Source organism: Salvelinus fontinalis, chromosome 31 (genome assembly GCF_029448725.1).
Source record: "Salvelinus fontinalis isolate EN_2023a chromosome 31, ASM2944872v1, whole genome shotgun sequence".
NCBI classification, from domain to species: domain Eukaryota; kingdom Metazoa; phylum Chordata; class Actinopteri; order Salmoniformes; family Salmonidae; genus Salvelinus; species Salvelinus fontinalis.
This window is the reverse complement of record NC_074695.1, coordinates 2,767,922-2,783,671: the sequence shown is the minus strand read 5'-3', so window position 1 is coordinate 2,783,671 and position 15,750 is coordinate 2,767,922. Positions and strand designations below refer to the sequence as shown.

Here is a 15,750-nt window from a genome sequence, read left to right as displayed (position 1 = left end):
GGGTAGGAAGGTAATATGGTGTGGTGATTTTAATGCCCATAATGAACTCTGGAGAAGTACGCATAACGGCAACAATGGGAGTATAGTTGAAGAATTTATGGATAACGGGGATTACTGTGTGTTAAATGTGACTGTTCCATTGAGTTTGGGGGGAGGAAGACGGCAGGTGGTGCATGGTGTTGGGGGGAGGAAGACGGCAGGCGGTGCATGGTGTTGGGGGGAGGAAGACGGCAGGCGGTGCATGGTCTTGGGGGGAGGAAGACGGCAGGCGGTGCATGGTGTTGGGGGGAGGAAGACGGCAGGCGGTGCATGGTCTTGGGGGGAGGAAGACGGCAGGCGGTGCATGGTGTTGGGGGGAGGAAGACGGCAGGCGGTGCATGGTGTTGGGGGGAGGAAGACGGCAGGCGGGGCATGGTGTTGGGGGGAGGAAGACGGCAGGCGGTGCATGGTGTTGGGGGGAGGAAGACGGCAGGCGGGGCATGGTGTTGGGGGGAGGAAGACGGCAGGCGGTGCATGGTGTTGGGGGGAGGAAGACGGCAGGCGGGGCATGGTGTTGGGGGGAGGAAGACGGCAGGCGGTGCATGGTGTTGGGGGGAGGAAGACGGCAGGCGGTGCATGGTGTTGGGGGGAGGAAGACGGCAGGCGGTGCATGGTGTTGGGGGGAGGAAGACGGCAGGCGGTGCATGGTGTTGGGGGGAGGAAGACGGCAGGCGGTGCATGGTGTTGGGGGGAGGAAGACGGCAGGCGGTGCATGGTGTTGGGGGAGGAAGACGGCAGGCGGTGCATGGTGTTGGGGGGAGGAAGACGGCAGGCGGTGCATGGTGTTGGGGGGAGGAAGACGGCAGGCGGTGCATGGTGTTGGGGGAGAAAGACGGCAGGTGGTGCATGGTGTTGGGGGGAGGAAGACGGCAGGTGGTGCATGGTGTTGGGGTAGGAAGACGGCAGGCGGTGCATGGTGTTGGGGGGAGGAAGACGGCAGGCGGGGCATGGTGTTGGGGGGAGGAAGACGGCAGGGGGTGCATGGTGTTCAGTTTCAACTGTTCTGCCTGCGGTTACGGAACCCCTACCTGTCCCAGACCTGCTGTTTTCAACTCTTAATGATCGGCTATGAAAAGCCAACTGAGATTTATTCCTGATTATTATTTGACCATGCTTGTCATTTATGAACATTTTGAAGATCTTGGCTCTCTCTAATTTTCTCCTTCTCTCTTTCTTTCTCTCGGAGGACCTGAGCCCTGGGACCATACGTCGGGACTGCCGGGCGTGGTGGCTCCTTGCTGTCCCCAGTCCGCCTGGCCTTGCTGCTGTTCCGGTTTCAGCTGTTCTGCCTGCGGTTATGGAACCGCCACCTGTCCCAGACCTGTTGTTTTTCAACTCTTAATGATCGGCTATGAAAAGCCAACTGAAAATTATCCATGATTATTATTTGACCATGCTTGTCACTTATGAACATTTTTAAACATCTTGGCATAGTTCTGTTATAATCTCCACCCGGCACAGCCAGAAGTGGACTGGCCACCCCTCATAGCCTGGTTCCTCTCTAGGTTTCTTCCTAGGTTTTGGCCTTTCTAGGGAGTTTTTCCTAGCCACCGTGCTTCTACACCTGCATTCTAGCTGTTTGGGGTTTTAGGCTGGGTCTCTGTACAGCACTTCGAGATATTATCTGATGTACGAAGGGCTATATAAAATAAACTTGATTGTTCGGGGGAGGAAGACGGCAGGCGGTGCATGGTGTTGGGGGGAGGAAGACGGCAGGCGGTGCATGGTGTTGGGGGGAGGAAGACGCATGGTGGGGCATGGTGTTGGGGGGAGGAAGACGGCAGGTGGTGCATGGTGTTGGGGGGAGGAAGACGGCAGGCGGTGCATGGTGTTTGGGGGAGGAAGACGGCAGGTGGTGCATGGTGTTGGGGGGAGGAAGACGGCAGGCGGTGCATGGTGTTGGGGGGAGGAAGACGGCAGGCGGTGCATGGTGTTGGGGGGAGGAAGACGGCAGGCGGTGCATGGTGTTGGGGGGAGGAAGACGGCAGGAGGTGCATGGTCTTGGGGGGAGGAAGACGGCAGGCGGTGCATGGTGTTGGGGGGAGGAAGACGGCAGGAGGTGCATGGTCTTGGGGGGAGGAAGACGGCAGGCGGTGCATGGTGTTGGGGGGAGGAAGACGGCAGGAGGTGCATGGTCTTGGGGGGAGGAAGACGGCAGGCGGTGCATGGTGTTGGGGGGAGGAAGACGGCAGGCGGTACATGGTGTTGGGGGGAGGAAGACGGCAGGTGGTGCATGGTGGACAGATGAGTGCTCAAAGGTGGTGCAGGAAAGGGATATAGCTGTACCTAAGAATGGCTTTACAGAAAGGTTTCTCATGGAGTATTAGATGAACAGAGACGTGGCCTAGAAGAATGATCAAGACAGACAGAAGGGAGACATGGCCAGAATAATGATTAAGACAAACAGAAGGGAGACATGGCCAGAAGAATGATTAAGACAGAGAGAAGGGAGACATGGCCAGAAGAATGATTAAGACAGAATGAAGGGAGACATGGCCAGAATAATGATTAAGACAGACAGAAGGGAGACATGGCCAGAATAATGATTAAGACAGAATGAAGGCAGGCATGGCCAGCAGGAATTTTGCTCCACTATTGGTACAAGGACTGAAATCGGTGCGGTTTGGAAAATGTTTCAAAAAAATGAAATGTCACAGCTGTATCAAGTAAAGAAAAGGCAGATGTCCTAGGTGATGCGTTTGCAGCGGTTCATAGATGTGAGTTCCTGTGTGATGAGAGTAAGAGGAGACGTAGGGAAAAGTTCAAGGCCTATCGATCCCTCTGGGGCAGGCAGTTCGAGGCCTATCGATCCCTCTGGGGCAGGCAGTTCAAGGCCTATCGAGCCCTCTGGGGCAGGCAGGTCCAGGCCTATCGATCCCTCTGGGGCAGGCAGTTCGAGGCCTACCGATCCCTCTGGGGCAGGCAGTTCGAGGCCTATCGATCCCTCTGGGGCAGGCAGTTCGAGGCCTATCGATCCCTCTGGGGCAGGCAGTTCGAGGCCTATCGATCCCTCTGGGGCAGGCAGTTCCAGGCCTATCGATCCCTCTGGGGCAGGCAGTTCGAGGCCTATCGATCCCTCTGGGGCAGGCAGTTCGAGGCCTATCGATCCCTCTGGGGCAGGCAGTTCGAGGCCTATCGATCCCTCTGGGGCAGGCAGTTCCAGGCCTATCGATCCCTCTGGGGCAGGCAGTTCCAGGCCTATCGATCCCTCTGGGGCAGGCAGTTCCAGGCCTATCGATCCCTCTGGGGCAGGCAGTTCGAGGCCTATCGATCCCTCTGGGGCAGGCAGTTCCAGGCCTATCGATCCCTCTGGGGCAGGCAGTTCCAGGCCTATCGATCCCTCTGGGGCAGGCAGTTCCAGGCCTATCGATCCCTCTGGGGCAGGCAGTTCCAGGCCTATCGATCCCTCTGGGGCAGGCAGTTCGAGGCCTATCGATCCCTCTGGGGCAGGCAGTTCGAGGCCTATCGATCCCTCTGGGGCAGGCAGTTCCAGGCCTATCGATCCCTCTGGGGCAGGCAGTTCCAGGCCTATCGATCCCTCTGGGGCAGGCAGTTCAAGGCCTATCGAGCCCTCTGGGGCAGGCAGGTCCAGGCCTATCGATCCCTCTGGGGCAGGCAGTTCGAGGCCTACCGATCCCTCTGGGGCAGGCAGTTCGAGGCCTATCGATCCCTCTGGGGCAGGCAGTTCGAGGCCTATCGATCCCTCTGGGGCAGGCAGTTCGAGGCCTATCATTCCCTCTGGGGCAGGCAGTTCCAGGCCTATCGATCCCTCTGGGGCAGGCAGTTCCAGGCCTATCGATCCCTCTGGGGCAGGCAGTTCGAGGCCTATCGATCCCTCTGGGGCAGGCAGTTCGAGGCCTATCGATCCCTCTGGGGCAGGCAGTTCCAGGCCTATCGATCCCTCTGGGGCAGGCAGTTCCAGGCCTATCGATCCCTCTGGGGCAGGCAGTTCCAGGCCTATCGATCCCTCTGGGGCAGGCAGTTCGAGGCCTATCGATCCCTCTGGGGCAGGCAGTTCGAGGCCTATCGATCCCTCTGGGGCAGGCAGTTCCAGGCCTATCGATCCCTCTGGGGCAGGCAGTTCGAGGCCTATCGATCCCTCTGGGGCAGGCAGTTCGAGGCCTATCGATCCCTCTGGGGCAGGCAGTTCGAGGCCTATCGATCCCTCTGGGGCAGGCAGTTCGAGGCCTATCGATCCCTCTGGGGCAGGCAGTTCCAGGCCTATCGATCCCTCTGGGGCAGGCAGTTCCAGGCCTATCGATCCCTCTGGGGCAGGCAGTTCGAGGCCTACCGATCCCTCTGGGGCAGGCAGTTCAAGGCCTATCGATCCCTCTGGGGCAGGCAGTTCCAGGCCTATCGATCCCTCTGGGGCAGGCAGTTCTAGGCCTATCGATCCCTCTGGGGCAGGCAGTTCGAGGCCTACCGATCCCTCTGGGGCAGGCAGTTCCAGGCCTATCGATCCCTCTGGGGCAGGCAGTTCCAGGCCTATCGATCCCTCTGGGGCAGGCAGTTCCAGGCCTATCGATCCCTCTGGGGCAGGCAGTTCGAGGCCTATCGATCCCTCTGGGGCAGGCAGTTCGAGGCCTATCGATCCCTCTGGGGCAGGCAGTTCGAGGCCTATCGATCCCTCTGGGGCAGGCAGTTCCAGGCCTATCGATCCCTCTGGGGCAGGCAGTTCGAGGCCTATCGATCCCTCTGGGGCAGGCAGTTCCAGGCCTATCGATCCCTCTGGGGCAGGCAGTTCCAGGCCTATCGATCCCTCTGGGGCAGGCAGTTCCAGGCCTATCGATCCCTCTGGGGCAGGCAGTTCGAGGCCCATCGATCCCTCTGTGGCAGGCAGTTCCAGGCCTATCGATCCCTCTGGGGCAGGCAGTTCGAGGCCTATCGATCCCTCTGGGGCAGGCAGTTCCAGGCTTATCGATCCCCTGGGGCAGGCAGCTCGAGGCCTATCGATCCCTCTGGGGCAGGCAGTTCGAGGCCCATCGATCCCTCTGGGGCAGGCAGTTCCAGGCCTACCGATCCCTCTGGGGCAGGCAGTTCCAGGCCTATCGATCCCTCTGGGGCAGGCAGTTCGAGGCCTATCGATCCCTCTGGGGCAGTTAGTTCGAGGCCTATCGATCCCTCTGGGGCAGGCAGTTCGAGGCATATCGATCCCTCTGGGGCAGGCAGTTCGAGGCCTATCGATCCCTCTGGGATAGGCAGTTCGAGGCATATCGATCCCTCTGGGGCAGGCAGTTCGAGGCCCATCGATCCCTCTGGGGCAGGCAGTTCCAGGCCTACCGATCCCTCTGGGGCAGGCAGTTCCAGGCCTATCGATCCCTCTGGGGCAGGCAGTTCGAGGCCTATCGATCCCTCTGGGGCAGTTAGTTCGAGGCCTATCGATCCCTCTGGGGCAGGCAGTTCGAGGCCTATCGATCCCTCTGGGGCAGGCAGTTCGAGGCCTACCGATCCCTCTGGGGCAGGCAGTTCGAGGCCTATCGCGCTGACATCCAACATTTTAGGGGTGAATCAGCTTTATATTTCGGAAAGATTGTTGCCTCCATCAATGTAATTGTCTGTATCATGTCCAATCCCCCATATCTTTTTTGGTAAATATAAATATCCATATACATATATATACATACACATACCTATATAGACATACATACAGTGGGGCAAAAAAGTATCTAGTCAGCCACCAATTGTGCAAGTTCTCCCACTTAAAAAGATGAGAGAGGCCTGTAATTTTCATCATAGGTACACTTCAACTATGACAGACACAATGAGAAAAAACAATTCAGAAAATCACATTGTAGGATTTTTAATGAATTTATTTGCAAATTATGGTGGAAAATAAGTATTAAGATAAGCAAAAGATAATGCTTAACAAGTTTTCAATAAATTCAACAAAAGACAATAATTTGTTGATTTGAAAAAAGAAGGACAAATGAGTTGAAATTGCATTGTGGATGTATTAGACTTCCTCGTTGCATTGGGGGATACTTCCTCGTTGCATTGGGGGATACTTCCTCGTTGCATTGGGGGATACTTCCTCGTTGCATTGGGGGATACTTCCTCGTTGCATTGGGGGATACTTCCTCGTTGCATTGGGGGATACTTCCTCGTTGCATTGGGGGATACTTCCTCGTTGCATTGGGGGATACTTCCTCGTTGCATTGGGGGATACTTCCTCGTTGCATTGGGGGATACTTCCTCGTTGCATTGGGGGATACTTCCTCGTTGCATTGGGGGATACTTCCTCGTTGCATTGGGGGATACTTATATTTCACTGTACAGCCTCACCTATGGATTGTGGATCAATAGAAATGGGGTATCAGCCTATTCAGTGACACCAACTGAACACAACTGTGAAGAGTTCATATAAGCGTCATAACTCTTATTGCAGGACTTTGACTGTGTAAAATCACTTCACTTTTCAGCCTATTGGCTGGTGAGCTAATGTGGCTCATTTCACAGTGATGTTAAAGTCCTGTAATCAAAGATACGATGCTAATATTTGTGTAAACCCTTCACAGTTATGAACATTTCATGGACCCAAGAGCCATAGGCAAGGGTGTACCATGCATACAGTATGAACCAATGGAATTCTGACGTCTTAATACCTCCACAGTGTAATTTCAACTGATTAAATATACATATATATATATAAGTGATATATATATATATATATATATATAAGTGATATATATATATATATATAAGTGATATATATATATAAGTGATATAAGTGATATATATATATATAAGTGATATAAGTGATATATATATATATAAGTGATATAAGTGATATATATATATATAAGTGATATAAGTGATATATATATATATAAGTGATATAAGTGATATATATATATATATAAGTGATATAAGTGATATATATATATATATAAGTGATATAAGTGATATATATATATATATAAGTGATATAAGTGATATATATATATATAAGTGATATAAGTGATATATATATATATATAAGTGATATATATATATATAAGGGATATAAGTGATATATATATATATATAACAGCATTACAACCGTGCTCAGCATTATCCAGTTAAAATATGGCATCATTCCACTATTGGTACTGTTTGCGTCAGTTTCAATGCAGGACTTTAATTTTGAAGGTGAACCGTAAATTCTACTATTGTGTTCTGGCTAATCGTTATTGTGGCTAGCTTCACATAGGTGGTGCAGAAGCAGTCGGACTATGCGCCGTGACATTGACCAACCAATGGTGGGGGAAATACCACTCATAGTGTCACGTTCTGACCTTTATTTTCCTTTGTTTTGTCTTTAGTTAGTATGGTCAGGGCGTGAGTTGGGGTGGGCAGTCTATGTTATGTGTTTCTATGTTTAGGTTTGTATTTTGGCCTAATATGGTTCTCAATCAGAGGCAGGTGTTTTGCATTGTCTCTGATTGGGAACCTTATTTAGGTTGCCTGTTTTCACTGTTGGTTTGTGGGTGTTTGTCTTCCGTGTCAGTGTTTGTGCCACACGGGACTGTTTTTCGGTTAGATTTCTCTTTGTTATTTTGTTTTGTGTAGTGTTCAGTTTTTTTATAATAAAACATGGACACTAACCACTCTGCGTTTTGGTCCGATCCCTGCTACACCTCCTCTTCAGACGAAGAGGAGGAAATCAGCCGTTACACATAGACGTTTGATTTACACCACCTCATTATCATATGGGAGGAAGAAATACAGAAATAAAGAAATATATATATGAGTAATTATATAAAATAATTAAAGTTTTAATAAGTTTGTAATTTAACAATTATTACAGATATAAAGAGAAAATGAATACATTTTAGTCAGTATTTTTGTATTTCCTTGCTAATTTATTTGTATTTAATTGTAATTATGGCAGCTTTGGACCTCATATTAGGGGTGCCGAGGGTGCTGCAGCACCCCCTGAAAGATGAGAATAGAAATATATATGAATATAAAACGTTTATTTTTTCCCAAAAGTAGTGCACTGAGCCTTTATTAGTCCTGTATTAGCGGACTGATGTAGCCGTCTGTCTGTGAAACAAATCGCAGCACCACCTCCCCCAAAGATCTTCCCGCAGCCTCCAGCACAGAGACAGAATAAACTTCTTGAATCCTAGAAGTTCCCCATAGGATCCAGGACCAGCTGGCCCACTCCTAGCAAACCATAAAGGTAGAAATACAATCTAGAATATAGCTGTGGCCTACTCCTAGCAAACCATAAAGGTAGAAATACAATCTAGAATATAGCTGTGGCCCACTCCTAGCAAACCATAAAGGTAGAAATACAATCTAGAATATAGCTGTGGCCCACTCCTAGCAAACCATAAAGGTAGAAATACAATCTAGAATATAGCTGTGGCCTACTCCTAGCAAACCATAAAGGTAGAAATACAATCTAGAATATAGCTGTGGCCTACTCCTAGCAAACCATAAAGGTAGAAATACAATCTAGAATATAGCTGTGGCCTACTCCTAGCAAACCATAAAGGTAGAAATACAATCTAGAATATAGCTGTGGCCCACTCCTAGCAAACCATAAAGGTAGAAATACAATCTAGAATATAGCTGTGGCCTACTCCTAGCAAACCATAAAGGTAGAAATACAATCTAGAATATAGCTGTGGCCCACTCCTAGCAAGCCATAAAGGTAGAAATACAATCTAGAATATAGCTGTGGCCTACTCCTAGCAAACCATAAAGGTAGAAATACAATCTAGAATATAGCTGTGGCCCACTCCTAGCAAACCATAAAGGTAGAAATACAATCTAGAATATAGCTGTGGCCTACTCCTAGCAAACCATAAAGGTAGAAATACAATCTAGAATATAGCTGTGGCCCACTCCTAGCAAACCATAAAGGTAGAAATACAATCTAGAATATAGCTGTGGCCTACTCCTAGCAAACCATAAAGGTAGAAATACAATCTAGAATATAGCTGTGGCCCACTCCTAGCAAACCATAAAGGTAGAAATACAATCTAGAATATAGCTGTGGCCTACTCCTAGCAAACCATAAAGGTAGAAATACAATCTAGAATATAGCTGTGGCCCACTCCTAGCAAACCATAAAGGTAGAAATACAATCTAGAATATAGCTGTGGCCTACTCCTAGCAAACCATAAAGGTAGAAATACAATCTAGAATATAGCTGTGGCCCACTCCTAGCAAACCATAAAGGTAGAAATACAATCTAGAATATAGCTGTGGCCTACTCCTAGCAAACCATAAAGGTAGAAATACAATCTAGAATATAGCTGTGGCCTACTCCTAGCAAACCATAAAGGTAGAAATACAATCTTGAATATAGCTGTGGCCTACTCCTAGCAAACCATAAAGGTAGAAATACAATCTAGAATATAGCTGTGGCCTACTCCTAGCAAACCATAAAGGTAGAAATACAATCTAGAATATAGCTGTGGCCTGCTCCTAGCATACCATAAAGGTAGAAATACAATCTAGAATATAGCTGTGGCCTACTCCTAGCAAACCATAAAGGTAGAAATACAATCTAGAATATAGCTGTGGCCTACTCCTAGCAAACCATAAAGGTAGAAATACAATCTAGAATATAGCTGTGGCCTGCTCCTAGCAAACCATAAAGGTAGAAATACAATCTAGAATATAGCTGTGGCCTACTCCTAGCAAACCATAAAGGTAGAAATACAATCTAGAATATAGCTGTGGCCTAATCCTAGCAAACCATAAAGGTAGAAATACAATCTAGAATATAGCTGTGGCCCACTCCTAGCAAACCATAAAGGTAGAAATATAATCTAGAATACACCTCTCTATGCTCAAAACCTTAGATTAGTGTCCAATGGTAATTTAGGGCCTTGACTCAGTGAGATGAATTACCCATAAACCATGCATTAATAGACACAGCAATGGCATATTTGGCAAATTACACTTTATTCAAACAAATGTATAAAACTATATATATATATATTCTGAGATATATCTGGATCGCTAATAAATGGATTCGATTGATTGTCACTCTTCAACAAGACGTGAACCACAGGACAGATGTCGAACTGAAACAGGGAAAGATGTCGAACTGAAACAGGGAAAGATGTCAAACTGAAACAGGAAAGATGTCAAACTGAAACAGGAAAGATGTCAAACAAACAGGGAAAGATGTCAAACTGAAACAGGGAAAGATGTTGAACTGAATCAGGGAAAGATGTCAAACTGAAACAGGAAAGATGTCAAACTGAAACAGGGAAAGATGTTGAACTGAAACAGGGAAAGATGTCAAACTGAAACAGGAAAGATGTCAAACTGAAACAGGGAAAGATGTTGAACTGAAACAGGGAAAGATGTCAAACTGAATCAGGGAAAGATGTCAAACTGAAACAGGAAAGATGTCAAACTGAAACAGGGAAAGATGTTGAACTGAAACAGGGAAAGATGTCAAACTGAAACAGGAAAGATGTCAAACTGAAACAGGAAAGATGTCAAACAAACAGGGAAAGATGTCAAACTGAAACAGGAAAGATGTCAAACTGAAACAGGAAAAGATGTCGAATTGAAACAGGGAAAGATGTCAAACTGAAACAGGAAAAGATGACAAACAAACAGGGAAAGATGTCAAACTGAAACAGGGAAAGATGTCAAACTGAAACAGGAAAAGATGACAAACAAACAGGGAAAGATGACAAACAAACAGGGAAAGATGTCGAACTGACACATCAGTGAATAATAATTTTTTAGAACCACATTAACAAGAAGGAGGACAATAATTCACATTGTTGTTGTCATGAAACATGAAACACCATGACTAGTTAAATAAAGGTTAAATACAACAACAAAAAACGTCACCCTACACCCTATATAGTCCTCTACTTTCCCTATGTAGTGCAAAACTGACCAGAGCCCTATTCTCTACAGGCCCTCGGCAAAAGTTGTGCGCCATATAGGGAATAGTGTGCCATTTGGGAAGCATGAAACCTTGAGGTCAACAGAAGAGTTCAGTCTGAAGAGTCCAACGACAGGTCATGACAGGTTACAACCTCTTCGTAGCAGGAGACTTCACCAGGTGGGAGCCAGCCAATTTAGACACTCTAACGCCAATTCGTACCCTAGAAAACAGGCCTGAGGGAGACAGAGAGGACATCAGAGCAGAAATAACCCTAGAAAACAGGCCTGAGGGAGACAGAGAGGACATCAGAGCAGAAAGAACCCTAGAAAACAGGCCTGAGGGAGACAGAGAGGACATCAGAGCAGAAAGAACCATAGAAAACAGGCCTGAGGGAGACAGAGAGGACATCAGAGCAGAAAGAACCATAGAAAACAGGCCTGAGGGAGACAGAGAGGACATCAGAGCAGAAAGAACCCTAGAAAACAGGCCTGAGGGAGACAGAGAGGACATCAGAGCAGAAAGAACCATAGAAAACAGGCCTGAGGGAGACAGAGAGGACATCAGAGCAGAAAGAACCATAGAAAACAGGCCTGAGGGAGACAGAGAGGACATCAGAGCAGAAAGAACCATAGAAAACAGGCCTGAGGGAGACAGAGAGGACATCAGAGCAGAAAGAACCATAGAAAGAAAATGCTGGGTTATGGATGCTGATAGGTGGGTTGGTGTGGTGCTAAATGCTGATTGGTGTGGTGGTGTGGTGCTAAATGCTGATTGGTGTGGTGGTGTGGTGCTAAATGCTGATTGGTGGGGTGGTGTGGTACTAGATGCTGATTGGTGGGGTGGTGTGGTACTAGATGCTGATAGGTGGGTTGGTGTGGTACTAAATGCTGATTGGTGGGTTGGTGTGGTGCTAAATGCTGATTGGTGGGGTGGTGTGGTACTAGATGCTGATTGGTGGGGTGGTGTGGTACTAGATGCTGATAGGTGGGTTGGTGTGGTACTAGATGCTGATTGGTGGGGTGGTGTGGTACTAAATGCTGATTGGTGGGGTGGTGTGGTACTAGATGCTGATAGGTGGGTTGGTGTGGTGCTGGATGCTGATAGGTGGGTTGGTGTGGTACTAGATGCTGATTGGTGGGTTGGTGTGGTGCTAGATGCTGATAGGTGGGTTGGTGTGGTGCTAGATGCTGATTAGTGGGTTGGTGTGGTACTAGATGCTGATTGGTGGGTTGGTGTGGTACTAGATGCTGATTGGTGGGTTGGTGTGGTGCTAGATGCTGATAGGTGGGTTGGTGTGGTGCTAGATGCTGATTAGTGGGTTGGTGTGGTACTAGATGCTGATTGGTGGGTTGGTGTGGTGCTAAATGCTGATTGGTGTGGTGGTGTGGTGCTAAATGCTGATTGGTGTGGTGGTGTGGTGCTAAATGCTGATTGGTGGGGTGGTGTGGTACTAGATGCTGATTGGTGGGGTGGTGTGGTACTAGATGCTGATAGGTGGGTTGGTGTGGTACTAAATGCTGATTGGTGGGTTGGTGTGGTGCTAAATGCTGATTGGTGGGGTGGTGTGGTACTAGATGCTGATTGGTGGGGTGGTGTGGTACTAGATGCTGATAGGTGGGTTGGTGTGGTGCTAGATGCTGATAGGTGGGTTGGTGTGGTGCTAGATGCTGATAGGTGGGTTGGTGTGGTGCTAGATGCTGATTGGTGGGGTGGTGTGGTACTAGATGCTGATTGGTGGGGTGGTGTGGTACTAGATGCTGATTGGTGGGTTGGTGTGGTACTAGATGCTGATAGGTGGGTTGGTGTGGTGCTAGATGCTGATAGGTGGGTTGGTGTGGTGCTAGATGCTGATTGGTGGGGTGGTGTGGTACTAGATGCAGATTGGTGGGTTGGTGTGGTACTAGATGCTGATAGGTGGGTTGGTGTGGTACTAGATGCTGATAGGTGGGTTGGTGTGGTACTAGATGCTGATAGGTGGGTTGGTGTGGTGCTAAATGCTGATAGGTGGGTTGGTGTGGTGCTAAATGCTGATTGGTGGGTTGGTGTGGTGCTAGATGCTGATTGGTGGGTTGGTGTGGTACTAAATGCTGATAGGTGGGTTGGTGTGGTACTAGATGCTGATAGGTGGGTTGGTGTGGTACTAGATGCTGATAGGTGGGTTGGTGTGGTACTAGATGCTGATAGGTGGGTTGGTGTGGTGCTAAATGCTGATAGGTGGGGTGGTGTGGTACTAGATGCTGATTGGTGGGTTGGTGTGGTACTAGATGCTGGTAGGTGGGTTGGTGTGGTACTAGATGCTGATAGGTGGGTTGGTGTGGTGCTAAATGCTGATAGGTGGGTTGGTGTGGTGCTAAATGCTGATTGGTGGGTTGGTGTGGTGCTAGATGCTGATTGGTGGGTTGGTGTGGTACTAAATGCTGATAGGTGGGTTGGTGTGGTACTAGATGCTGATAGGTGGGTTGGTGTGTTACTAGATGCTGATAGGTGGGTTGGTGTGGTACTAAATGCTGATAGGTGGGTTGGTGTGGTACTAGATGCTGATAGGTGGGGTGGTGTGGTACTAGATGCTGATAGGTGGGTTGGTGTGGTACTAGATGCTGATAGGTGGGTTGGTGTGGTACTAGATGCTGATAGGTGGGTTGGTGTGGTGCTAGATGCTGATAGGTGGGGTGGTGTGGTACTAGATGCTGATAGGTGGGTTGGTGTGGTACTAAATGTTGATTAGTGGGGTGGTGTGGTACTAAATGCTGATTGGTGGGTTGGTGTGGTGCTAGATGCTGATTGGTGGGGTGGTGTGGCTGTAGGTCTTGTAATAGGTTGTCTACCGCGTTGGCAGGGAAGGCTCTGAGGAACACGGCGTTGAATCCTTTATAGAGTGCTCTGGGCCCCTCGTCACGAAGCAGCTCCTTCAGTACATCGACCAGACCTGTTCCCCTGTACCGCCCGTCTGGAGCTACACACACACACACACACACACACACACACACACACACACACACACACACACACACACACACACACACACACACACACACACACACACACACACACACACACACACATAGTAAGAAAAAACGTATTTTCATTTTAATCTAAATGTTTAGTTATAGTTCCCCCAGTTCATTTTAATCTAAATGTTTAGTTATAGGCCCCCCAGGTCTTCACATAGGTATTCATTCAGTGATCCTTCTCTGTACCTTCCTCTGTTACTCTGGAGCGGGTTGAGGACTGAGAATCTGGCTGTTTTGGTTAGAGATTATTGTCTTATTTCACTGTAGAGCCTCCAGCCCTGCTCAATATGCCTTAGCTAACCCATTTGTTCCACCTCCCACACATGCGGTGACCTCACCTGGTTTAAATGGTGTCTCTAGAGACAATACCTCTCTCATCGTCACTCAATGCCTAGGTTTACCGCCACTGTATTCACATCCTACCATACCTTTGTCTGTACATTATGCCCTAAATCTATTCTACCGCACGCAGAAACCTGCTCCTTTTACTCTCTGTTCCGAACGCACTAGACGACCAGTTCTTATGGCCGTTAGCCGTACCCTTATCCTACTCCTCCTCTGTTCCTCTGGCGATGTAGAAGTTAATCCAGGCTCTGCAGTGCCTAGCTCCACTTCCATTCCCCAGGTGTTGTCATTTGTTGACTTGACTTTGTTGAATTACAGAGTTCTGTTTTACTATCCAGGTCTGTGCCCAAACAATTTGAGCTTCTATTTTTAAAAATCCACCTTTCAAGAAACAACGGTCTCTCACCATTGCCGCTTGCTTTAGACCGCCTTCTGCCCCCAGCTCTGCTCTGGACACCATATGTGAATTGATTGCCCCCCATCTATCTTCAAAGCTTGTGCTGTTAGGTGACCTAAACTGGGACATGCTTAACACCCCGGCCATCCTACAATCTAAGCTTGATGCCCTCAATCTCACACAAATTATCAATTAACCTACCAGATACAACCCCAAAACCGTAAACACGGGCACCCTCATAGATATAATCCTAACCAACCTGCCCTCCAAATACACCTCTGCTGTCTTCAACCAGGATCTCAGCGATCACTGCCTCATTGCCTGCGTCCGTAATGCGTCTGCGGTCAAACGACCACCCCTCAATCACTGTCAAACGCTACCTAAACACTTCAGCGAGCAGGCCTTTCTAATCGACCTGGCCCGGGTATCCTGGAAGGATATTGACCTCATTCCGTCAGTAGAGGATGCCTTGAATGATAGATGTGCAGAAGAGGAATGTGCAAGTAGAGATACTGGGGTGCAAAGGAGCAAGATAAATAAATAAATACAGTATGGAGATGAGGTAGTTGGAGGGGCGATTTACAGATGGGCTGTGTACAGGTGCAGTGATCTGTGAGCTTCTCTGACAGCTGGTGCTTAAAGCTAGTGAGGGAAATATGAGTCTCCAGCTTCAGTGATTTTTGCAGTTTGTTCCAGTCATTGGCAGCAGAGAAATGTAAGGAAAGGCGGCCAAAGGAAGTGTTGGCTTTGGGGGTGACCAGTGAAATATACCTGCTGGAGCGCGTGCTACGGGTGGGTGTTGCTATGGTGACCAGTGAGCTGAGATAAGGCGGGGCTTTACCTAGCAAATACTTGTAGATGACCTGGAGACAGTGGGTTTGGCGACGAGCATGAAGTGAGGGCCAGCCAACGAGAGCATACAGGTCGCAGTGGTGGGTAGCATATGGGGCTTTGGTGACAAAACGGATGGCACTGTGATAGACTGCATCCAATTTGTTGAGTAGAGTGTTTGAGGCTATTTTGTAGATGACATCACCGAAGTCGAGGATTGGTAGGATGGTCAGTTTTACAAGGGTATGTTTGGCAGCATGAGTGAAGGATGCTTT

The 15,750-nt window shown here is 48.6% G+C and overlaps 2 protein-coding genes across 2 annotated transcripts in view; both read right to left on the bottom strand.

Annotated features, from left to right (window-relative positions):
• Window positions 1–111: 111 nt before the first annotated feature.
• Window positions 112–954, bottom strand: LOC129829454 (uncharacterized). Its single transcript, XM_055891156.1, has one exon. The coding sequence runs from the start codon at window positions 952–954 to the stop codon at window positions 112–114; it is 843 nt and encodes a 280-aa protein (XP_055747131.1).
• An 8,969-nt stretch (window positions 955–9,923) lies between these two features.
• LOC129829418 (mitochondrial carnitine/acylcarnitine carrier protein-like) overlaps window positions 9,924–15,750 on the bottom strand; it is a 62,943-nt gene continuing 57,116 nt past the window's right edge. The window contains exons 8-9 of the mRNA XM_055891104.1: window positions 13,717–13,844; window positions 9,924–11,124 (exon numbers count right to left, since the gene is read on the bottom strand). Of these exons, the coding sequence (XP_055747079.1) occupies window positions 11,062–11,124; window positions 13,717–13,844 (191 nt within the window). The 3' untranslated portion in view covers window positions 9,924–11,061. The remainder of the gene's footprint in view (window positions 11,125–13,716; window positions 13,845–15,750) is intronic.

Coding starts and splice junctions, on each gene's coding strand:
- LOC129829454 (XM_055891156.1), bottom strand. CDS start 954: ATGCACCGCCTGCCGTCTTCCTACCCCAACACCATGCACCACCTGCCG.